Source organism: Chrysemys picta, chromosome 24 (genome assembly GCF_011386835.1).
Source record: "Chrysemys picta bellii isolate R12L10 chromosome 24, ASM1138683v2, whole genome shotgun sequence".
Taxonomy (NCBI): domain Eukaryota; kingdom Metazoa; phylum Chordata; order Testudines; family Emydidae; genus Chrysemys; species Chrysemys picta.
The window spans coordinates 8223266-8249446 of record NC_088814.1 but is presented as its reverse complement, the minus strand read 5'-3'; the positions used below and the strand labels follow the sequence as shown (position 1 = coordinate 8249446).

The following is a 26181-nucleotide window of genomic DNA, read 5'->3' as shown; positions in this document are numbered from 1 at the left end:
TCCCACAGTATTTTCCAAGGTCCTCTCTCTAGTAGCAGCTCATCTATGCACTGTGAGGATCATGATGTACCCCTATTTAGGCTACTGGCTCGCCTGCTCCTTTGAGGATGTCCTATAGGCCACCCAGACAACTAGGGATGTATTCATGAAGCTGGGTCTACCAACCAACATCCAAATATCAACCTTAACTCCAATACAGTGCTTGGAGTTTATAGGGATTGATCTTGACTCACTACAAGCAAGAGCACTCCTCCCGCAACACAGATTTCACAGCCTGACCATTCTGTCAGTTCAGCCCAGCCCACAAATGTTGACCAGACATTGACTTCAGCTTCTTGGGCACATGGCAGCAGGCATGTTTGTAATATCTCATGCCAGACTACACATAAGATGCCTACAGGCATGGCTCAGATATGTCTACAGACCAAATAAAGACTGATTAGACAAACTTCTGTTGATGCCTCCCAGGGTCATACAATCTCTGGAGTGGTGGAAAGACCCAACAAATGTCTGTACAGAGGTCTTGTTCACTCAACCCCACCTCCCCATCCTGTCCCCAGTGGGCATTGCTTCTAACTACAGACACATCCCTAATAGGCTGGGGAGCACATCTGAACAACCTCAAGACTCAGGGCAAGTGATCTCTCATGGAGGCAACTTTCCACATCAACCTCCTCAAACTCAGAGTGGTCAGAAATGCTTGTGCTCATTTTCTCCCACTGAACAGGGACATGCACCTGAAAATCGTGACAGACAACATAGCATGCATATACTACATAAACTGCCAAGGGAGTGCCAGGTCCTCCTCACTGTGCACGGAAGTGCTAAAGCTATGGAATTGGTGTGTTCGCCACAATGTTTTGATATCAGTGGCCTATCTACCAGGAGTACGGAATATTGTAGCGGACAATATTCAGTTGCAAGTTCACACAACCACGAGAGGGAAATGAACCCAACAGTATTATACAGCATATTCTGTCAATGGGAGATCCCAACGATAGACTGGTTCACTGCTTACCTGAATAGGAAATGCCCTCTCTGTTGCTTAAAGCCAGACTGGGAAAACGCTCATTAGGTTACTCTCTCCTTCTCCCATGGGACAGGGGCCTCCTATACACCTTTCTGCCATTTCCTCTGCTGCTGAAGGTCCTGAAAAAAAGTAAAAAGAGGAAAAAGTAAATTTATTATACTGCTTGATTGATCCCATCTGGCCGAGACGCATGTGGTTACTTGTACCTATCACAGCTGGCGACGTGTCCACCAATCCCTCTTCAACCCACTCCTTACCTCCTCTCACAGAATGAAGGACAAACTCTCCATCCCAACCTCTGGCTCAAGGCTTGGTCCCTTCATGGTTCCAGCACAGAGATCCGCTCCTCTGGGTAGGTGCAGGAAGTGCTACTGCACAGTAGAAAATCAACTACCTGATGCACTTATCTGCAAAAACCTGAGCCGGGTTCCAGGTTTGGTGCAATTCCAAACAAATCGCCCTAGCATCTTTCGCCCTCCCTGTAGTGTTTGCACTACATACTAGTCTTAAGAGGACAGGTCTATCCCTCAGTTCGATCAGAGTACACCTTGTGGCCATAACTGCTTTCCATCAACAGATAAAGGGATACTTGTTTTTTTGCCCACCCAACTACAAAGAGCTTCCTCAAGGGCTAGTGAACCCCTTTTCCCAACCCTAACATGGGACCTAAAGTTTTAAAGAGTTTAACTAAACCACCCTTTGAACCTCTGGCTACTTGCTCGCTTAAATACCTGTTGATGAAGACCGCATTTCTAGTGGCTATCACCTCGGTAAGGAGAATAGGGGAGATAGTGGCACCAATGGCACCCCCTCCCCCCAATTCTTTAAAGACAAGGTCACTCTTAGGCCACAAAGTTCATCCCAAAGGTGGCCTCGTCTTTTCATGTAAATCCACTCATTCACCTCTCCGCCTTTTACCCAAAGCCTCACCGTGACAGCACTAGACATTAAGAGGGCCTTGGCCTTTTTATTTGGACAGGACGAAGGCCTTTAGGAAATCTCCTAAACGCTTTCTATCCATTGTGCAACAGTCTAAAGGCGCAGTGGTATTGGCCCAGAGACACTCCACATGGGTCTCGAACTGTATTAACCATTATCATCGTGCTTGCAGTGTATTACCTCCATCCAGAATCTGTACACATTCCATGAGATCGGTTTCCACTCCTATCACCTTTCTCAAGAAAGTTCCTATCTTGGAAATCTGCACGGCAGTGACTTGGGCATCTGCTCATATCTTCGCAGAACGCCGTGCAATTACTGGAGACTCTCCTTCCAACGCTATCTTTGGCTCCACAGTGTTGTCATCCATAACACACTCGACTCTGAAGCCCCAGTTTCCCACCAGGGCTACAGCTCAGGAGTCACCTGTGGTGGAGCACTCATAGGGGCACTACTTGAAGAAGAGGAAGTTACCTTGTGCAGTAACGATACTTCTTTGAGATGTCTCTATGGGTGCTCCAGTCTACCCTCTACTTTGGAGTTCTCAGTGGAGGCTTTATGGTAGAGAAGGAACTGAGGGTGGTTTGCCTGTGCAGCACTAATTGGCCTCGAGGCACAACGTGAGAGGAAGAGCCCATGCTCCAGCTGAACTGACAGTGCTACCAAAGATCTCCAATCAGAAGTGCAGGGATGCAGACACACCTACAGTGGAGCACCCATAGCGGGACAAAAGGCGAGTAACTTTTTCTTACCAGTTCTGCCAGTGACCTGCTGTGTGACCTTGGCCAAGTCACTTTCCCCTCCATTTTCTAGTCCCTAAAATAGTTAATGCGGTCTTCAAAGGGATGTATTCCTAAAGCTTGCTTTGTCTGACCAGCTCACGTGGGTTATAACTATAACTTCCTTGTCTCCTCTTTGTGCTGGGGTGGACCTCCAGGCTGTTCTCTCTGTTTATGCTCTGCCTAAATGAAGAATCCTTTTCAGGTTGATGCAGAGCTACGTCCCATAGCTTTTTGAGTAGCTGCACAGGGCTCATTTTAGAGCAGTGATGTGCCCCTGCCGTGGGGTGCAGATCCTCATGCACTCCTGTTCCTTTGTTCCCTAAAAAGTTGTTTCCATATCGAGGTTTTCCCTGCCTATCTCAAACTACAGGACAGGAGGGCTCTCTGCCATGGATCACATGAGCCTGTTAGGGAGAGATGATCCTTCTACATGACCACACCCCTTCAAGGGGGGAAAAAACAACCTACCTGGATGTCATGGTGTTTAATCGTCCAGTGCTGTATTTATAACCCTGCAGGCTGAACTTGGGTCTTTCCAGTCTCCTCTTGGTTTTCCTTCCTCCTCAGCCTGGTTGTCCCCTTTCTTTTCTCTTCCCCTATTGAAAGAAAGAGAGAGAAAAAAAAAAAAAAAAAAAAAAAAAGGGCTGGGACTTCAAAACATGTTAATTCCATTCCTCCCAGTGATGTGATGTTAGTCTGCAAGGAGACGTAAGGCTGCTAATTCTGCACATATGCACACTGTTTACAATGAGTACCATTGGCTTAAGTTTCTAGGACTGTGTCCTTGTCAGTCAAGCTGAGTGTACTGCCAGCTGTGTGCATGCGCAGGCGCATGAGGGTGCCGGTTAGCTACATTTCCTGACCCACTCCTGTCCTGCAGCAGTCTGCATTCTGGACTCTTGGTCTTGTGCAACCACACTTGCTCATCTGGTGCTTGTTTAAAGGGAAAAGCACATCCTGGAAAGAATCTCTATCCAGATAAGTGTTGTCACTCTGCTTTTAGGGGAACAGGCCCCAAATCTGTACCTATATTTTAAAAATGTTTCAAAATTTCTTCTGCAGTCATAGAATCAAGCTTTCTTTCAAAGCTAACTCTGCAAAACAGTGAGACTCTGCTTCTGTTTTAACTAGGGTGCCTGGTTTTTTGCAGTCACATGACACATCTCTTGGGTCTGCCCGCTCTCTCTGGTCTAGTGAACAAGGAGGGGACTGAAGTACACAGGAATCCTGATCTCGGAGGACTTCATCAGTCTTGACAGAGTCCCATGTGTTCAAATTCCTATGCATCGTTCATAGTCTCTACCTTCTGCTCTTTTTTTTTAATTTAAGCTTAATGGAAAGATATTGAACAGTCTTGTAAATTGACTTTCTGCTTTGATACTATAATATGTTCCTGTAGAATGCAATTGCCATTCAATTCTGTACTTAAATGTTTGATATTACACTTGTAGAAGCAGTAATACATGTATTCTTGTATGTGCTTACGATTAAAACACACACACACACTTTGCTGTGGAGGACGCTGGAACTGCCCACGACAGTGGTCCTTAATGCCTCTGCACTTGCTAGTGTGCACTGACTGGTCCACCTCGGCTTTGGTACAGTTGTTTCTGTAACACTTCAGAAAGAGATCAGGTAGCCCATCTGAAGTGACGCTAATCCTGCCCAGCCATCTGGCCGTCTCGTTTATTGTGGTGTTCTGCTTAATCTGAAATTGCATCAGCAGTTAAAGTAGACAGGACACTTAAAATAATTAGGAGTATTACTTACTCATATTTAGGAAGCGAGCGAATATGGTGTCCCTGGGAGCTGAAGATGCTATCCAAGAATGCAGAGAGAGGTATGACAAGGAGGTCTTTGCCCTTTGCTCAAACAAAAATACAAAAAAAACCCTAACCCACAACATGCCAAACTTCTGATGTGTAAGTATTCAGTGTACCATTTAAACCTAGCTGGGAAAGAAGTAACATACATACTTTAGGACTTTCCTTGTGGGAAATTAAAATATTCTGCAATGCCCATTTGCCTTATGTATAGTTGATTGGAAAACTGGGCCAATCTTTTCTCAAGTACTTTTCAGATAGTGGACCAGATTCTCTGCCCACATTAACTTCCCCTTTGCTCCACTTTAGTATAAAGGAAATTTAATGCTGCCATTAGGAGGTAGATAGGAAATCCCTTATTGTAAAGGAGCTATATTACCCTACCAGCCTCTCTTACTGGGGCAAGATAGCGCATAACAGAGCTTGAGAGCTGAGCCAGTGCTAGTTGTGATCTTATGATGCTGGAATGGCAGAATAGTCCCTAGTCGGACTAGTTCTATGGCTGCTCTGATGTATATCAGAGGCTAGGTCTACACTACCCGCCTGAATCGGCGGGTAGAAATCGACCTCTCGGGGATTGATTTATCGCGTCCCGTTGGGACGCGACAATCGATCCCCGAATCGATGCTCTTACTCCACCAGCGGAGGTGGGAGTAAGCGCCGTCGACAGAAAGCCGCAGAAGTCGATTTTGCCGCCGTCCTCACAGCGGGGTAAGTCGGCTGCGATACGTCTAATTCAGCTACGCTATTCACGTAGCTGAATTTGCGTATCTTAAATCGACTCCCCCCTGTAGTGTAGATGTACCGAGAGACTCGTTAGACCTTTGGCCAGCCTTAGCATTGGGCCACCTTTGCATCCTTCTTTGACTCCAGGGCGGTGGGGTGGGTGGGTGTGTAATTTGCACAGAGTATGAGGCCAACTTTGAGCAAAACATAGCATGCATTTTAAACGATGAGGGACACCAGGGAGAACAACTAAACTTACAAAAGCAATTGAATATGGTTTCCAAGGGATGTGACCGATTACAAGCAGCTGACACTGTTAGTCTGTGGAAATCTGGCTTGATTTTCTTTAATGAAGAAGAACTGGAACGACACAGACAAAATAAAAAAAAATAATTTGGAGAAACTATGGAGTTCATTCATTACTTACCAGCATTATTTTTGTTCCAAGTCAATCGTGGGTCAAGCTCAGAACAAGAAGAGAGTAGGAGGCTGAACTGTGGCTGCTGGAAGGTTATCCTAAATTCCTCCTTCTGGTCTAGCATTTAAAATTGGAGGTCCAGGTCTCCTCACACAAACCTCTGCAGGAGGTTGTCATAGCTTGTTATATCAAAATAGTGGAAAATTGTGGAAGTAAAATAATAGAAAACACAGAACATTTGAATTCAGAATTTCCTCAGTAAAAAGCCCAGCACTGCTGCCCAACAAGTTCAACATTATTCGAGTATTTTCATGATAAATTGCATTGGTTTATTTGAAACTTGTAATAGGATTGGTGCTGAAAAGGCAAGTATGTCGGTAGCTTCTTGTATTTAATGGCAGATGCAAGAAAGTTGTAGAGCTATCTAGGAACTTGGCTATTGCAGTCAATTGTGATCCCCATTCTTGACAGAATGTGCCTTTTACATTTGAATAATAACTATAAAATAAGATACATATACTATGTAAGTTTCACAAACTTTTTGGGGTTTTCACTTTTTTTGCAGAGGATTTTTCATGAAGTTTGGCATGGTTGGGATCGGCAAAAATCTTATCTGTGCTACAGTTCTCCCCTCCCATCTTACCCATCAGCGTCATAGCTCAAATCTGAACAGGAGACTAGGTTATTTGTGAACATTTAGAAAATTATCTGGACGGCAGTCTTGTCTCCAACCATAGAGGGGTGGATATGAAGGGGTCTTGAATCCATAACAGGTTGTACAAGCTGCTAGCTGTCCTCCAGACCTCAGGACCAGTGAGAATTGTGTTATCAATTAAGCTGTTCTGGAGCCTGCTAGGACTGTGTGGCACACCCCTGCCACATGCACGACTACCTTTAAAGGGGCTGAAAAGTGCTACTACGTCCCTGCCAAAGGTTCCAAAGTCCTTCCCCTACACCCCCCCCCCCCCCCCCCGTCTCCCAAACTCTCTAGTAGTCCAGGCTGCAACTGAATGGGCAAAGAGGGCAAGTGGCTAGAACTTTTGGGATGCAAGGTATTTCTACATCTAGCCTGCAATTCACAATCGTGAATTATCAAGCATTACTAGCCAAAAATGACTTTCTGAATTACAATACATTTGAGGAACTTACTGATAGCCTGCCACATCTTGAATGAGCACATTTTCAGGCACTTGTTGAGCAAAGGAAGCTGGTGGCCAGAATTCCCCTCCAGTCAGCAGTAGATGCAGCAGATTCCTCCTCCAGGGCCATGGCTATACCCATAGTCATGTGTAGGGGGTCTCGGCTCCATTCTTTTGGCTTTCCTAGGGAGGTACAGAATACTATTGAAGACATCCCTTTTGACAAATCCCATCTTTTTAGCTAGAAGATGGATGCATTTCTGCATACACTCAAGGATTCCTGGGACAATCTTCACTCGCTGGGCATCTACACTCCTGCCCCAAAGCAAAAATTCCATCATCAACCACCCACTCACTCAGTGTTACAGGTCTTCTCAAGTCTATTCTGACACCTTCCAAACCTCTGAGGAAACATTAAAAAAAAGAGGTCTCACCTCCCAGGGCCCCCCTCGCAGGCTTTGACATTACAGCTGCAACCTCCAGCCATAAGACTTCTGATGTGAGCCTGAGAGCCACCATCCACTATACCTACCCCTCATGATCTCCCTGCTCCCTTCGGAGGTTGTTTAGCACTCTCTTCCCACAGTTGGAGTGCAATAACAACGGACAGATGTATGTTGAATGTCATCCCCCATGGCTACATGATCCAGTTTATCACACTACCTCCTCCAAGACCCCTGATCCTCTTCAGGGAGCACACTCACGACAGCATTCTCACCCAAGAGGTGAACTCCTTGTTAGAATGGGGATTGATAGAACGCATTCCCCCCAGAATATCAGGGATCAGGATTCTACTCAACTTCCTGATATTTAGGAAGAAAGGCAGGTAGAGACCAATCCTCAATCGCTTCATCCACAAGTTAGTTTCTGTATCTCGACAATTGGTTCCTAGCCACGAGAGTCCAGGCAAGAAGCCCACAAGTCAACCTCCATGCTACTCAGTCTTCTTTCTTCCTTTGGAGTCAGCATCCACGTCAAGAAATCAATCCTAGACCCCACATACTCTCTGGATTTCATAGGGGCTACCATAAGTTTGGTCATAGCACAAGCTTACTTAACCTGTGAACAGGTTCCAGGAGATTAATGACCTCATAACTTGCATCATGAACAATTCCTATGCACCAGCCAGGACTTGCATGTCCTTCCTCAGCCACATTGCTTTGTGTATTTACGTGACCCCCTTCGCATGACTCCAACTTCGTTTCTTTCAGACATGGCTCCGGTCTGTTTACTCACCAAACTGCCACTCCAGGGCTTCCATGCTGACGGTCTCCGTCAAGCTGCTGTTATCCCTCCAGTCGTGGACAGACCCACATCGCGTTTGTGTGGGGGTTCTCTTTCTTTCCTTTTTCCAGACAAGATGATTATCACTGACGCAGCCTGAGGAGCTCACCTCGATGACCATGTGGCTCAAGGAGCATGGACTCCCAGAGAATCCAGGGTGCACATAAACATCCCGGAGCTGTGAGAACAGCGTGCCAAGCCTTCCTTCCCTTCATCGGCTCTCATCATGTCAGATACCCGCACCACTGTTTTTTATATCGACAGACAGGGAGGGACAAGATCATCCATGCTGTGCGCAAAGGCAATCAGTCTCTGGAATTGGTGCATCATCCACCAGATCCTCTTGTCCATGGCCTATCTTCCAGGGACACAGAATGTACTCATGGACTCAGCAGGCATTTTGCGTTCAATCATTGGTGGGAACTTCATGATTCGGTAGTACACAACATCTTCACTCAGTGGGGACTCTGGTCAGAGTCCTATTTGCTTCACAGGTAAACAGCAAATGCACAATCTATACTGCTCCAGGGGAGTCCTCTGTCACCACATCCAGGGCGAAGCCCTCCTAATCCCCTAGTCGGACCAACCCAACTATGCCTTTCCTCCACTACCTCGCCTACCTCAGGTAGTGCATAAGGTTTGGTGGACAGGGTGATGGTAATTCTGATTGCCCCCTGCTGGCCCAGGCAATTCTGATTCCCCAGTCTTCTCTGCGTGTCATCCCACCCACCGATTCCCTTCCCATCCCATCTGTCTTGATTAGCTGACCCAATGCAAAGGCGAGATCAGACTTCCTAATCCACATGCTCTACACCCCAGAGCGTGGTATTTGGATGGGCCTCTGCCTTAGGACGAATGAGCTCTTTAGTTGTACAGGATGACATTTCTAGCATCAGGAAAGACTACCAGACGTTGTTATCTGGTCAAGTGGTGACGTTTTTCATCATTGGCTCAACAAAAAAGTGTTTTACTGGAATTTTTGGGGATCCCCTCATACTGGACTACATTCTGTGACTAAAGTGACCAGGTTTCACCCTCAGTTCCTTTAAAGTACACCTGGCGGCAATTAACGCATTCTAACCACCAGTGGAAGGTTTCTCTATTTTCACCCCCCATCCCCTTCCAAATGCTAGTTTCTGGAAAGGGCTCATCAGAACCTTTCCACCTATCCAACCAATAGCTCCTCAATGGGACCTGAACCTTGTTCTCTCTCTACTAATGAAGCCCCCGTTTAAACCTTTAGTGTTGTGTTCTGTGTCCCTCCTTTCCATGAAAGTAGTCTTCCTTGTTGCTATTACTTCCATGCGAAGAGTTGGCAAACTCGGCGCTATGATGGCAGCCCGCCTTTTACTGTTTTCCACAGAGTGTCTCCTTGTGACTACACCCCAGTTCTTACCAAAGTTTGTGTTTTCAATTTCATATCAATCAAGTCATTCACATGCATCTGCAGAGGAGTGTTGACTCCATTCCCTCAACGTTTGACAAGCTCTGGCCTTCTACCTGCAGAGAACAAAACCAGTCAGGAAGTGCCCTAGTCTATTTATTGCAGTAGCGGAGAGGCTCAAGGGACAGGCCATCTCCACCCGGAGAATCTCCATATGGACTTCAGGGTGTTTCAAACTCTGCTGCTACCATGTGTCGGATCTACCTCCTTCTACAAGGTATGAGCTCACTCCACGAGGGCTCAGGCTTCAACCTCGGCCTCCCTTCAGAACTTGCCACTCATTGACACGTGTAGAACAGCCACGTGGAATTGTGTACACACCTTTGCTACACATTAAGCCTTAGCGCAAGTCTCAGCGGTGGATGCCTCCTTTGGCACGGCGGTCCTCTGTACTACTCACCCTCCTCCATCTTAAGTACTGCTTGTTAATCACCCTCAGTGGAATAGAATAGGGACCAGCTCTGGAAGAAGGAGGCTACTTCTCTCGAAGAACCTCCTGTTACAGGTGTGTGGTCCCCATCTGATTCCACTTCCCACCTTCCCTCCCCTCTGCTACAGATCTGCCAGATTCGCAGTGGAGAAGGAACTGGAGATATGGTCAGTCTGCCCCACCCTTTATTGCCTCTGATGGAAGCATGAGGCAAGCCAGGGCGCATGTGTGGGCCAATGGATACTATTCTAAAAATTCTCAGACTCTGGGCACATAGTGCACATGCGTAGCCCCTCAGTGGAATACAGATAGGGACCACACATATCAAAGAACCTTCAGTTACAGGTAAGTAGCCTCCTCTTCTGTCTTGTATATAGTGATGACAGAGTAACCGTTTGTTTTGTGACTGAATGAATTATAAAATACTGTGGTGGATTACAGTCTAGTAGAGAGAAGTGCATGCTCTTGAAGTACTATATGTTGTGTTCATTGCAGGGATAGTGAAATTAGGGAAAGGGTAAACAGGTTTGGTGTGTTTTGACCCGCGTTGTCCAATTTCGCACCTTTCAGTGACGGAGATGAGACCATGCATTTTAGCTGTTAGTAGGTTCCTAACATTTCCGTACACACCAGAACCAGTTATCAGGCACAAAACTCAAGTTTGCTGATGCCAGCTGTCCTTGACAACGCCCCAGGAGCTGCTTCTTCCTTATTGGGAGTGTCTTGAGGAGGACAGCAGAGGGAACAAAACTGCATGTCTTGAAGAGTGGAGCCACTCTTAAAAACAAAATAAATCTTGTGATGGTTTTTATCACAATTGCTAAGGCATTCTGAACCTTAACATTTAGTGCATACCACACAGTCGCAGCTTTGTAGGCCAGATTCCTCCTTTTTGTGACCATTTGTATAAATCACTATTTTATTACTCCTGGTGTTGGACAGTAGAGATGCTTTTAAAGAGAGTAAATAAGGGGTAACTGAGTTGGCTGTGTGGCCTGGGAAATGTGGTATGGCACCTCTAAATCAGCTTGTGTTGGATGTGACCAAAAGGTGTTGCCATCTAATTGTTCAGTGGTTTAAGTGAAATACGTTTAGCTTCACTTCAGTATGTAACGGTTAGATATCCATATCATGCTTGAAGGTTTGAATGAGTGGTCTGAACAGAGAGCATCACCTCTAACACATATGGAAAAAAATGCAGATTAAAGTATGAAACTTAACAGTATAGTCTCCTTTTTCCCGTAAAGGTCAGGAAGCCCTGAAGCATGAGGTTTTAGATTACATTGTTCATGTCTGATGTTTCTATCATAGTAGGTCTCTGCAGTAGATTAACATTGTGTTTTGAGAGGAGGGTATTCATGCCATTTTAGTATTAAGCTTTTGATGCATCTGCTCTTTGAGCCACCCAACAAAGCTTTGTCAATGTGTGTTTGGAGTTGTGTTCAAAAGTATTTGTTTCCCTATTTCAGGAGGAGACGGGCAGAATGGAGATGGGCAGCAGACCGAGCAGGTATAGTCAGTCGCTGGAACTGGCTCCAAGCTCACGTCTCAGACCTGGAATACCGAATCCGACAACAAACAGATATTTACAAGCAGATTCGTGCTAATAAGGTAAGGAATGGGGGGATTTGGGGATGCTTGTTTTTTCTCAATGGCTCTTCCCTTTCAGAGAGGGAGAGAGCAGGGTGTGCATGTGTATTACATATTGTTCTAGATGTTGAGGCTTAATACGTCTGGAGTCTGCTGCCACTAGGCATATTGCACAAATGTGGTTAGTTCGAATATTAATTTGAACATGTGTCAGGAACAATTCTTTCATCTGGGGTGACAAAGAGCATAAAGACGGCTGCATCGCTTAAGCCAGTGATTATAACTGTTGAACAGGGCTGGTGCTGAGAGTTGTTACTGTATTTTCCACTGCATGCATCCGATGAAGTGGATTTTAGCCCACGAAAGCTTATGCCCAAATAAATTTGTTAGTCTCTAAGGTGCCACAAGTACGCCTCGTTCTTTTTGCTGATACAGACTTAACACAGCTACCACTCTGAAACCCGTCACTATGCAAGGCACTGAATTTAGCCGTATGAAGTGGAAGTGCATCAACTTCATGAAAAAACTCGTACAGATACAGACAGACATCATCTTCCTTTCCAAATGCAAACAGATGGATATCATACCAAAAGGAATGAAGATAAAAAATCCATTACAATCTACATACCACACAGACTGTGCTGAGAGATTGTGCCACACACACTCAAAGAAACTGCGGAACCACCTGATCAACATCCTATACAGCAAACAGGGAAAGATTAAGAATGAGCTCTCAAAACTGGATACTCTCATAAAAAGCCAACCTTCCACACAAACTTCCTCGTGGCTGGACTTTACAAAAACTAGACAAGGCATTTACAGCATGCACTTAGTTTAGTGTACTTTTTCCTTTGTAGAGAAGCAATCTAAACTACTACGTGCCACAAGGGGCCAGAACAGTGGTTCCCTTAAGTCACCCAACAATACTGTTAATTTATCCAGCTATACTCTTAGCCCAGCAGAAGAGCCTGTCCTATCTCGAGGCCTCTCCTTCTGCCCCTCCACCCCCACGAACATGATACCGTTCTGCAGTGACCTGGAATCCTACTTTCGACGTCTTCGACTCAAGGAATATTTCCAACACAACTCTGAGCAGCACACTAATCCACAGAAACCTTCCTACCAACACTAGAAAAAGGAGGATTCTGTGTGGACTCCTGTAGGTCAAAACAACAGACTGGACTTCTACATAGAGTGCTTCCACGTACGTACACGGGCTGAAATTGTGGAAAAGGAGCATCACTTGCCCCATAACCTGAGGTGTGCAGAACACAATGCCATTCACAGCCTCAGGAACAACTCTGACATCATTATCAAAAAGGCTGACAAAGAAGGTGCTGTCGTCATCATGAATAGGTCGGACTATAAACAAGAGGCTGCTAAGCAGCTCTCTAACACCACATTCTACAGGCCATTTCCCTCTGATCCCACTGAGGGTGACCAAAAGAAACTACACCATTTGATCAAGAAACTCCCTGAAAAAGCACAGGAACAAATCTGCACACACACACCCCTAGAACCCTGACCAGGGGTAGTCTATCTGCTATCCAAGATCCATAAACCTGGAAATCCTGGACGCCCCATCATCTCAGGCATTGGCACCCTAACAGCAGGATTGTCTGGCTATGTAGATTCTCTCCTTAGGCCCTATGCTACCGGCACTCCTAGCTATCTTAGAGACGCCACTGACTTCCTGAGGAAACTACAATCCATTGGTGATCTTCCACAGTGGCCAGGTGGTTTCTGGATGTAGAAGCCCTTTATATCAACGTTTCACACAAAGATGGAATACAAGCCGCCAGGAACAGTATCCCTGATAATGTCACAGCAAACCTGGTGGCTGAACTTTGTGACTTTGTCCTCACCCACGACTATTTCACATTTGGGGACAATGTATACCTTCAAGTCAGCGGCACTGCTGTGGGTACCCGCATGGCCCCACAGTATGCCAACATTTTTATGGCTGACTTAGGGGACGAGAGCTGAGGTGGCGTTGTTCTAACGCCCCTACTCTACTTGCGCTACATTGATGACATCTTCATCATCTGGACCCATGGAAAAGAAGCCCTTGAGGAATTCCACCATGATTTCTACAATTTCCATCTCACCATCAGTCTCCGCCTGGACCAGTCCACACAAGTGATCCACTTCCTGGACACTACAGTGCTAATAAGCGATGGTCACATAATCACCACCCTATACCGGAAACCACCTGATCGCCTCCAGCTTTCATCCAGACCACATCACACGATCCATTGTCTACAGTCGAGCTCTAAGATACAACCGCATTTGCTCCAATCCCTCAGACAGAGATAAACAACTACAAGATCTCTATCAAGCGTTCTTAAAACTACAATACTCACCTGCTGAAGTGAAGAAACAGATTGACAGAGCCAGAAGTCACCTACTACAAGACAGGCCCAACAAAGAAAGTAACAGAACGCCACTAGCGGTCACCTTCAGCCCCCAACTTAAACCTCTCCAGCGCATCAAGGATCTACAACCTATCCTGGAGGACGATCCCTCACTCTCACAGATCTTGGGAGACAGGCCAGTCCTCGCTTACAGACCGCCCCCCCCAACCTGAAGCAAATAATCACCAGCAACCGTACACCACACAACAAAAATACTAACCCAGGAACCTATCCTTGCAACAAAGCCCGTTGCCAATTCTGTCCACATACCTTTTCAAGGGACACCATCATAGGACCTAATCACATCAGCCACACCATCAGAGGCTTGTTCACCTGCACATCTACCAATGTGATACATGCCATCATGTGCCAGCAATGCTATGTACGTTGGCCAAAACGGACAGTCTCTACGCAAAAGAATAAATGGACACAAATCAGACATCAAGAATTATAACATTCAAAAACCAGTCAGAGAACACTTCAACCTCCCTGGTCGCTCAATTACAGAGTTAAGTCACAATTCTCCAACAAAAAAAACTTCAAAAACAGCCTCCAACGAGAAACTGCAGAACTGGAATTAATTTGCAAATTGGGCACCATTAAATTAGGCTTGAATAAAGACTGGGAGTGGATGGGTCATTACACAAAGTAAAAACTACTTCCCCATGCTAATTTTCCCCCTACTGTTACTCACACCTTCTTGTCAACTGTTTGAAATGGGCCATCCTGATTATCACTACAAACGTTTTTTTTCTCCTGCTAATAGCCCACCTTAATTGATTAGTCTCATTAGCGTTGGTATGGCAACACCTATTTTTTCATGGTGTGTGTGTGTGTGTGTGTGTATAATAATTCTACTGTATTTTCCACTGCATGCATCTGATGAAGTGGGTTTTAGCCCACGAAAACTTATGCCCAAATAAATGTTCGTCTCTAAGGTGGCACAATTACTCCTCGTTCTTTTTGCTGATACAGACTAACACGGCTTCCACTCTGAAACCTGTGTGAAAGCTGTTATAGCAAGTTGTTTTTTCTTGTGGGAGTAGTTGAGGGTGAGTATAAAGACCAGCAGAGCAAGAGAATTCTGGGGCAGAAGAAACAGATCTGTACTTAATGCCCAAAAGGATGTGACTTTTATTAGTGTGTTTTAGACTATCAGACGGTGCAAACCTTTAAAGTACCGTAGCATCAATATATGGGGCTTTGGAAATTGAGGAAGATTCCACTGGGGGAATCCAGCAGAAATATGTAGCATTTCATAGGGTGAAGGGGCAAAAAAGAGAAGAGGGAGATTCTTACATAAGTGTTGAAAGAGGAGGTAAACGGGAGGAAGAGACTGTAATAAGAAAATAGTACAATTAGGATATTTCAGGTCTAAATGCAGCTGCTTTTATTTGGAAACAGACTGACCTAAGTTTGCTTCCTGTGGGTTATAGTGTCATACTTGACTTTATACAAAACTTCCACTGTGCTTTTCCATAAGCTTTAGTGGTCTGTGTGAAATGTAAACTTTAGAGGCAAACTAGGAGCCATGCTCATGGAAAATTTGTAAACTTGAAAGCAGGAAGTAAATGGGAGAGATGGAAGATTTGTCATCCCATTCCAGACATCCGCCCTAGAGAAGAGCAGGCTTTGTTTTTTGAGTGATCAGAGTGGAGCTAATGTTCTTTACACTACAGACTAGCACAAATGTCTGTGGTGGTGCAGCTTTTCCTATTTTGCTTGAGATGGCATTTCCATAGGGCTTCCCCTTCCTCAATTTCATCTCCTTCCCCCCCTCCCCCCCATATATTTGGGAGCTAATTTTAGTACTCCTGGAAAATAAATGACTCTAGGTTCTAACTTGAAGTGCTGCGTGAATTTCCACCCCCAGTTCTGCCCAAAACCTATGCAGTGTTTTTTTTGTTTGTTTGTTTGGTGGGCACTCATACCCTTTTCACATGCAAACCCAGGTCTCTAGAGTAGGAAACCCCAGTATGAGCGTCAGTGTGTTACTTGCTGCCTTGGAGCTATTCTTTCAGTCGCCGTAATGTGGGATGCTGCTTGTGTGGGCATCCGTTTATACATTTGACAAACAGCAGGTTAAATGGAGGCAGCCAGTCAGGCCTGGTGGTCTGGTGATGACATGTTCTGTTCAGGCCCCAAGATTCCCCGTGCATCAAGGGCAGGGGTTACTGGAGTGGCAACACGCTTTGCCCCGGCCAAGGGAGCCACCTAATGTTGTTACTGGTTAGAGTGCCCGTACAGTGGATCTGGTACAAACTACACCCATCTCTTATCTTTCTGGATGAAATCAGATGGTGGTCCAAGGACTAGTGGGTGAGGGGGACGTGACAGTTTTTTGGACATATATATATGGGAGGTGCATTTAAACGGCTGCTATAATTGTATAGACTAGAATCAAGTGCCTTTCCTATTCAAAGTATTGCAGTGTTTAACCAAACACAAATTTTGTGCAGAGACTCTAGGATGTGGTAACCATTCTGTATGAAGTGACAGCATACCCACAGCCTGGCATGTCTAGAGTGATTTAACTCGGAAGTATGTCACCAATTTTAATAATGATTTAGATCAACAAGCAAGAAATCTTGATTTAAATCATCAATTTTAATCATGTTATGCGAAACATAAGTACTACTTAGTTATTTTCCAAAAAGTTTGATTCTGATTGGTTGGTAACCATTCAGACAGCTAAATGTAGCGTTTACACTGCATTTGGTATTTCTTTTGTGCTAACCAGGATGAGGGGAGAGAAATGGCGATAGTGGAAGGATGTGTATTTACAAATATTTATTAGCAATTATAGAACATAAAATATTTAGATTCTTAATTTTTACATTTTTTATGTTAGAATGTTGCATTTCTTATTGAATCAAACTCTATTTGGATGGATATTCAAATTCAATTAAATATGCACACACATTTGCATAAAATATGCATTTTAGAATGTTTTTATTAAGTAAAGCACACTCAAATGTTCAGGATACATAAGGAAAAAAGTATCTGGAAGTTTGTCAAAAGATGTTTTGCATATAAAATTGACTTATTAAACAAAGGGTAGTATATCTGGTTAGTGAATTGAACTGGTTCTCATTTTCTCACATCTTTTATTCAGAGATTGGAAGGGGAAAATAATCTTTCCTTCCTTTACAACTTTGTGGTTTCTCAACTTTGAATAAACTAGTCATTGGACTGTACTAGTTGAATAAACTGAAATGAAGAACATGTTCTCTCTCTACCTGCAGAAGAGGCTACTGCTGTCAAAGGCTGGCTTAGTACTTCAGTATGCTCTGGTTCCAGGTGCTTAGCCAGTGACTTCCACCAATCCAGTGATCTGAGTTTCTTTAAATCTTGGCAACCAAATGTACTGCTTTATATTTGAAATAGATTATAGTAAGTGTAGGCCTTAACATAGGTTGTCATAACTTCAAATTTAATTTTAAATAGATTTGTGTGTTAAATTTAAACCTATATTTAATTTTAATCAAAACGTATTTAAAAATTGATATATTACTTTTTAAATACATTTTTATCTATCCTTGCCGGAACTTGTCCGATCCCCATTCTCACTCCGCGCCGTGTCTCCCCCCTGCCCCGCCCCCCCAAAAAGAGTGAGAGAGCGTGCCTGGGAGGCTGTGAAGGGGCAGAGGAGTGGTCCTGTTCCCCAGGCAGTTAGTAGGCTCTTGGGAGAGGAAGCTTTCTGCCCTCTCCTCTCACTTGCAGGAGCGACTGGGATGGAAATTCTGATTTGTCATACAGAACTACCTGGAAGTTGATAAAGAGGAGAGATGGGAAAGAACCTTTACGCAGGGCCCAGAGTCAGTTCTGTAGTAGAAATGCCAACATTACCCCTTCTCAATAGGTGGCACTAGCAAGGAGGTTGTTTTTTCTTGTCAGGACATTTGCCCCTGGACTATGTCAGTATGCCCCATCCCTGTGTCTTTTTTTTAAATCTGCCTCTAGGTGGTAGGGGTTTAGTTCTCTAGTATATGAATTCAGTGGCATAGAATTCCCCTAGGAGTAACCTGTTCTCTGGGTAAATGGAGGATGTGAAATGAGAAGGAACTGGGATGTGCCCATGAAGTAATTTATTGAGGGAGCTGCTCTCTCGGCAGGTCCTCTTCTCTCTCCCCTTGTACTAAGTGCTGCAGGTGCAGTAATTCAGTAGGATCGCTGCTGAGCCAACATTGAGCAATTTAGCAGTTTTTGTTCTAGAGGCTACCGGTGCTTAGGACTAGCACAGAATGTGCCTGGTCACTTGTCCACAGAGAACATGAGTTGGAGCTACTTATGCTTGTGATACAGGAAACTTTTCATTAGGAATAGCTACAGTCTCTGTATCAGAGATTTTTCTGGCCAGCAATGGCTAATACCCTCTTGAATTTGACCAATTTTAGTATCTTCTCTCTGCTCTGAAGGGAAGGAAACTATAGCCCAGGCCCTGCTGAATACCATCCACCTGTTGGCATGTTAATAGTTTGTTCTGCAGAAGCTAAATTTCACCCATGAGTCAAACTTGGCTTATTTCAGTAATGGCGATTTCTAATGTTTTTGTAACACCCCTGTTGTGTGTTCAGAATCCCAATATGTATCGTACTCTAACGAGAATGATTGGTTAGAGCATGGGACTAGGATACCAGATTGAATACTCACTGTCTCATCAGTGACTTGCTGTGTGATCTTGAGCAAGTAGCGTCAGCTCCAGTCTTGCCCTAGTGCAAAAGCCTCTGTGCTTTGTTCTGGGGAGTTGCTCAGGGCTTGGAGAAGGAGTCTCTTTCCAGGATGCGCCCAGATCTCTGTAGCTATCACTTTTGTCTCTGTTGCCTCCAACAATGTTCAGAGAGCTCCCATAGACGGACCTGTGAAAAAAGCAACCCATTACCTTAGTGCACATAACAATTTATTCTGCACATGGGTGGGAAAAAATTAGAGGGAACCTTTGGTTGTCACTAGGGTGACCAGACAGCAAGTGTGAAAAAATCAGGATTGGGTTGAGGGGGGCTATAGGTGCCTATATAAGACACAGCCCCAAATATCGGGACTGGCCCTATAAAATCTGGACATCTGGTCACCCTAGTCATGATCCACTTTGGGGTCCCGACCCACAGTTTGAGAACCGCTGCACAGGAAGGCTAAGCTGTTCCACAGCCCATTGTCTTGGTTGATGAGCCATTGGCAGTCTCTAGCTTTACCAGTGTTGTACCTGAAAGGCTACCTCTGGGTGTTTTCCAGAGTAAGCACATTTGAAATACAGATCCGTAGTCAGTATTCATAACTTCGGATGTAAAAATGATATATGCATATAAACAGATAATCCTATTCAGCAAATCCTAGCTTTTCCAGTGACACCGTACATGACTCATCTTACATAAATTTCATCATAATACAACTATGAAGGATATGGGCTGCAGTGTCGCATCTTCATTTTGGACATAGCGTGTCTGCTTATTATGTTTGGGGGAATAAATGTGCTTATGAAGTAAATTGCATAATAGGTGTCTGTCTTCATTTCATAAAACCTTCTTGGGCATCTCTCACACTGCTAGGTTTTATTAGAGAAAATGACAACGCTACCCATGAACATAGCTGTTGGCACACAGGCAAATTCTTTTTCAAAAATTTTTGCCCCTCCTTGCAACAGTAGTATACTGGCTCCACTGTTAGCAGAGTACTCTGAGGCGGAGGGGACAGTGAATTTACACTCTCTCTCTCTCTCTCTCTCTCTCTCTCTCTGCCTCAAGTTTTCTTACTTGTAAGAGATCTCGCATGGGAGTGGGAGTAGTAAGGCATTAAAAAAAACCAAAACCTTAAATTAAGATCTTTGCATGAAAATATCTGCTCTTACGGGCTTTGACTCAAGTGTAAAGAGGTTGAGTGAAACTGCTTCTTGGAAAGCAGGTAGGGAGGGGCTGGAGTAATTTTTACGTCTTCAGTCTCTGTTCAAATTGTTTCTCAGTTCAGACAGATGGGTTTATTGTGCTGTCTGTTCTTAGTCTGGTTGCTTGGTGGTCATGGTGGTAGTGTAACATGCATACAGTTATGTGGCCAATTTGGAGTTGCTAATCTGGAAGAAACCCAGGGATTTTGTTCTGAAAGGTGGTTGGAAGCCGGCCGAAGAGGGGTTCTGAAACAGTTATTGGGAGGAACTTGTTGCCAGAAAAAGTGAATTGCAGCAGTTTCCCCAAACACATCTCCTGTTAAAGCTTGGGCTAGCTCAGTGGGTCAGATTTATAGTAGAGTGTGAAGATGATGACTACAGTCTCCATGTGAGGAGCTCAGTCGCAGGCCTGGTCTACACTAGGGTGGGGGGGATCGACCTAAGATGCGCAACTTCAGCTGTGAGAATAGCGTAGCTGAAGTCAACATATCTTAGGTCGACTTACCTCGCGTCCTCATGGTGCGGGGTCAACTGCCGCCACTCCTCCGTTGACTCCGCTTCCGTCTCTCGCCATGGTGGAGTACAGGAGTTGACGGCAGAGCGATTGGGGATCGATTTATCGCGTCCGATAAATCGATTTCCCCGATAGATCGATCACTGCCTGCTGATCCGGTGGGTAGTGTAGACGTACCCTAAGACTGTGGCGCTTCTGATGCAACTTTGCATTCTACTGCCCCCACCCACCCAATATCATTTTATCTGAGGCTGATTGATACTATAGGAGTATGAGCACCATGCTTCTGGGAAATGTCATGTTCTCAGATGGGGTATACAGATGGGTTCCAGTTAATCCCATAGTTATTAATAAAACCTGCACAGGGAAGATGTAATTAGACTAACTAGTAAATGTGAGGGGGAACCATCAAATTTCTTGTCTGCAAAGTGCCTAGCATGTTTCTGGGTGCTTTAAAAAAAGTAATACTAAGTCCCTGATAGGGCTCACATGATTCCCTCTACTTTTCCTGCTTTAAAGAGTTGAACTGTAATGTCAATTAATGATCTTATCCCTACCTATTATTACAAAGAAGAGGAAATCATTGATGCTTGAAAAAGTAAAACACAAACACCCAACCATCTAAAGGAAGGGTGCCATCCTGATAGTTTGATAAATTATATAGGGTGTCGATGAAAGAAATCTAGCCAATTCCCACAGCCCAGTTCAGGATATAGTGCCTGAGAGAGAATGTAAGGTAGGAATTGGTAATAAATATCCTATATGGAAGCTTAAAAAAAAGATAAGTTTCAAAATTTTAAATGAAGGTTTTTAGAACATGAAATTTTATTTTAAAATAGAAGGCTTCCTCTCCCCTGCATTCCACATGGTGAGCTGCATTCTTAAAGCTTTTGTATATTAGAGAAGCTCAATCTGATGACAACAATACAATGGCAGGTTCAGCTGAGACACTATTCAGGTACTGAGAATGAAATGACGACCGACATTAAAAAAAAAATTGCAAATCAATTACTATTAATAAATATCAAAGGTGCTAGACCTGAGCATTGCAGTTTTCCTGGAACTCACAGAACAGTTCTGCTCATCCACTTGTGTTCTTACTCAGGATGAATTGAAGATTAGTAAAGGCCTTTATAACCCTGACTTTTCCTGCCTCCTCACTTTTGCTTTCTCTGAGCAAAACAAAGGGCACACAAATCCATGAGCGCCAGGAGAAGAAAAGTCTTCCCTTGGATTTCCAACACACCATTTTCCGGTGCCAGTCTCACTGTTGCTAGCTCCATGCCAGTTTTCCTCCACCTGACCTACCTCCCTGTTGCTGGTTCCCAACCTCGGGTGGCTTTGGAACTGGTTACAGAAGGTGATGGGTCACTTTGGGTAGATCAGCGTTTAGGGAGGCTGGGAGAAGAAGCACGGCAGTATTTAATCATTTCTAGAATTCCAGAAGTCAGCATCTCCCCATCCCTTCTCAGCCCAGCACCCTCCTGTGACTCCCAGAAAACGGTAGAAATTATTAATTAACATCCACCTTGGACAGTGGGTAGTTTCCTTAGGGGTAATAAGGAAGGAGGGAGATGGAAGAATAGAGGCAGCCAGAACTGCTAGTCAGAAACCATCTACCCCTTTTATTTAAACCTGCTTATCTCATTACATGATTTTTACATAAATTACTAGATTATGGGTCGCCACTATGATTTTCTGGGAACCCAGTGGACTGCTGTTCTAGATATGGTTCCCTCAAGCCGTGATGTTAAGCTTCCAGAAAGGCCCAAATACGGGATCAGTGCCATCGATACAGCTAAGATGCAGTTGTTGCTACGCAAAATGTCCATGCAAGGGCTTGTGGCGCGCTCGGGGAGGATGCAGGTGTTGGCACAGGCTCCAGGAGTGCAGGGAGGGAGGAATGGTGGCAGTGAAGTTTGGGCCTGAGCTTTGGTGTGGAAAAGTGCAGCCAGTCTAAGTGTGCAGTTAAAAAATAAATAACTTGGCAATAATAAGGGACCATGCTCATGGCCACAGAGTTATTCTTTGGACTTGGGGGGATTTTTGCTCTTCCCTAGCCTTAATGGCCTTGTCTTGTCCCTGGAAAACTAGAGCTCTGATGGCTTGTGTGGCAACACATAGTGTAGCTTCTAGGGCCTTCAAGTGGCTGATCCGTGTCTGGTATCTTCATTCCAAGTAGCCCTGCCAGCATCCTAGGGAAGGACCAGTCACCTCCATGACCAGAGATGACCATTGTCCTAATTTGCCTTCACCTCATAGTATATTTATGCCTTTAAGGCTCTCCACGTGCTCCCACCACCCTCACAAGCTTTATTGTCGTCCTGGTCCCCTTCACTACTGTTATCCTTTTTGTTTTCAGTTTCTTTTTCTTGTTGTCACCTTTAAGTTCTGTTTACCTGAGGGGGTGTGTGTGTGGCACATATAGGAGCCAATATTGTCCTTGTGCCTGACCTCTCATCTCCCCCCCTCTTGCTTCCCAGTTAGATCTTACCAAAAGGTTTCCTCCTCTCTCTCTCTATCTCCCCGCCCCCCCGGGAATGTTAAATAGGTCATCTTTGTCAACTCCTAATGCACATACAGCCATGATGAATTATTAGTATCTACTCTACATAGAGGTAGAATAGTTCTGGCCTTTGATTTAAATCCCAAGTGTTATGGGGTAAAAGGGAAAAAAACAGGAGAGAATAGATATCATTAGAATCCTGATAAAACAACCCTCTCCACCCTGCCATGCGCTACTGGATTTGTAGCTGCTGGTGATTATTTAAATATCAGTAAAAAGAACGAGGAGTACTTGTGGCACCTTAGAGACTAACAAATTTATTTGGGCATAAGCTTTCGTGGGCTAAAAGCCACTTCATGAGATGCGTGCAGTGGAAAATACAGTAGGAAGATTTTATATTACTTACACACACACACATACACACACCATGAAAAAAGGGGGTTGCCATACCAACTCTAACAAGACTAGTCAATTAAGGTGGGCTATTATCAGCAGGAGGAAAAAAAACATTTGTAGGGATAATCAGGATGGCCCATTTCAAACAGTTGACAAGAAGATGTGAGTAACAGTAGGGGGGAAATTAGCACGGGGAAATAGTTTTTAGTTTGTGTAATGACCCATTCACTCCCAGTCTTTATTCAAGCCTAATTTAATGGTGTCCAGTTTGCAAATTAATTCCAGTTCTGCAGTTTCTTGTTGGAGTCTGTTTTTGAGGGTTTTTTGTTGGAGAATTGCCACTTTTAGGTCTGTAATTGAGTGTCCAGGGAGGTTGAAGTGTTCTCCCAACTGGTTTTTTAATGTAACAATTCTTGATGTCTGATTTGTGTCCATTTATTCTTTTGCCTAGAGACATTTTGGCCAATGTATATGGCAGAGGGGCATTGCTGGCACATATCACATTAGTAGATGTGCAGGTGAACAAGCCTCTAATGGTGTGGCTGATGTGATTAGGTCCTATGATGGTATCTCCTGAATAGCTATGTGGACAGAGTTGGCACCGGGGTTTGTTGCAGGGTTTGGTTCCTGGGTTAGTGTTTCTGGTGTGTGGTTGCTGGTGAGTATTTGCTTCAGGTTGGGGGGCTGTCTGTAAGCGAGGACTGGCCTGTCTCCCAAGATCTGTGAGTTATGGATCGTCCTTCAGGATAGGTTGTAGATCCTTGATGATGCGCTGGAGAGGTTTTAATTGAGGGCTGAAAGTGATGGCTAGTGGCATTCTGTTACTTTCTTTGTTGGGCCTGTCCTGGAGTAGGTGACTTCTGGATACTCTTCTGGCTCTGTCAATCTATTTCTTCACTTCAGCAGGTGGATATTGTCGTTTTAAGAATGCTTGATAGAGAGCTTGTAGGTGTTTGTCTCTGGCTGAGGGATTGGCGCAAACGCTTGTATCTTAGAGCTTGGCTTTAGACAATGGATCGTGTGATGTGGTCTGGTTGAAAGCTGGAGGCATGTAGGTAAGTATAGTGGTCAGTAGGTTTCCTGTATAGGGTGGTGTTTGTCACCATCACTTATTAGCACTGTAGTGTCCAGGAAGTGGCTCTCTTGTGTGGACTGGTCCAGGCTGAGGTTGATGGTGGGATGGAAATTATTGAAATCTTGGTGGAATTCCTCAAGGACGGCTTTTCCCTGGGTGCAGATGATGAAGATGACATCAATGTAACGCAAGTAGAGTAGGGGCATTAGGGGACGAGAGCTGAGGAAGCGTTGTTCTAAGTCAGCCATAAAAATGTTGGCATACTGTGGGGCCATGCGAGTACTCCTAGCAGTGCCACTGACCTGAAGGTATATATTGTCCCCATATGTGAAATAGTTGCAGGTCAGGACAAAGTTCAGCCACCAGGTTTGCAGTGACATTGTTGGGGATACTGTTCCTGATGGCTTGTAGTCCATCTTTGTGTGGAATGTTGGTGTAGAGGGCTTCTAATATCAGTGTGTTTCTTTCCTGTATTGGTCTCTGAGAATGCAGCATCTATGATGAAAATCTGCTCTGAGCTCCTTGTTGGTTGTGGGGTTTTTAGCCAGGGTTTATTGCCTTTGCATTGGCACAGTTGTGACTTTGCCCTCCCCTTCGTCTTGGAGGATCCGCTTTGTATTCTTTATTACAAGAAGCAGTTCTCTTTTCCACTCCACTGAAATGTTCTTTGTATTTGCTCACAGGCAGCTAGCTGACTCCTCATATATGCAGTGCATCAGAGAGGAGGGGGCAGCATTCAGCAGCCTTGCCTGAGAGGGAGCTGACTGTATGCTATGGATGGGTCAAAGCCGTGGGTTCTGCACCAGTTTAACTTAGATGACATGAAAATCTAGGCAGCGGGGATTCTGTTTGGCATCCTGTTTGAATGATGCTTTGGACACAAACCTGCTGTGGTGGTTTAGGTTTCTGGAGTGTGAAGAAGGGAAGAGACATGAGACTGAAGAAATCGATCCACCATGGTACAGTAATAATTCTTACATTTTTCTTTCCTCTAGGGGCTGATAGTCCTTGGTGAAGCGTCGTCCCCAGATACTGCAGTAGATGATGCATCCCATCCCCTTAGTGCCGAAGTTAAGCTGGAGCCCGGGACTGACAGACTGGTAAGTGCCAAAGATGGAGAGAAACACAACTAGATACTACAGAAACATGTCTGCAAGTACTGGTGCATGTTGTTTTGGGCATGTGTCCTGGAAGACAGATCCTTAGACCGTGGTGTCTGGAAGCCCTTTGAGGCATGGTGCACAGTTTGGTTAGCTCCCACTTCAAAGGCCTCTTAGTGGGGCTTTACCGGAGAATTGATGGCTGTGAGGAGGTTTTTTTTTCAGGGGGGTCTGGGTTTAACAGATATGGTGACTTGGACATGTTTTTAGAACAGGGTTCCCCTGAGAGACCCTTGTAATAAACATTAACATTTATATAGTAGTTGACAAGTGAAAAGCACTCTAAAGACACAAAATTATTCTCTCAGACCTTCTTCCCTCTAGCAAAAATGTCTTGATTGCCCACCCAGAGATGGAGGGGCACAAAACTAGTGAATGCTTCTAGAAAAAGTGGCGATTAATCTGTGCTTCAGTTTCACTACCCACAAAGTGGGAATAAAGGATACTATGAGATCTACAGATGGGAACTATATGAAGAGCTTAATATTTATTATTTAATATAGAAATGTAGGCCATAGAGACTACAGGTTTCATCATGCAGTGCAGGCTGGCCTAGCTTCATCCTGTTGTCATTTATGGAAATACCTACATATTAAAGATGAGGTTTTGCAAACTGCTTTACAGTACTGTGAG

General features: G+C 44.6%; 1 protein-coding gene across 18 annotated transcripts in view; it reads left to right on the top strand.

The window, feature by feature from the left end:
• The window catches only part of KANSL1 (KAT8 regulatory NSL complex subunit 1), a 174000-nt gene that overhangs the window by 112844 nt on the left and 34975 nt on the right, over window positions 1–26181 (top strand). For all 18 annotated transcript variants that reach the window (XR_006176063.2, XM_065577376.1, XM_065577372.1 and 15 more), the window contains 2 exons: window positions 11485–11626; window positions 25384–25488. Coding sequence is in view for 17 of the 18 variants with exons in the window: in XM_065577376.1 (XP_065433448.1) it covers window positions 11485–11626; window positions 25384–25488 (247 nt within the window). In the remaining variant the exon portion in view is untranslated. The remainder of the gene's footprint in view (window positions 1–11484; window positions 11627–25383; window positions 25489–26181) is intronic.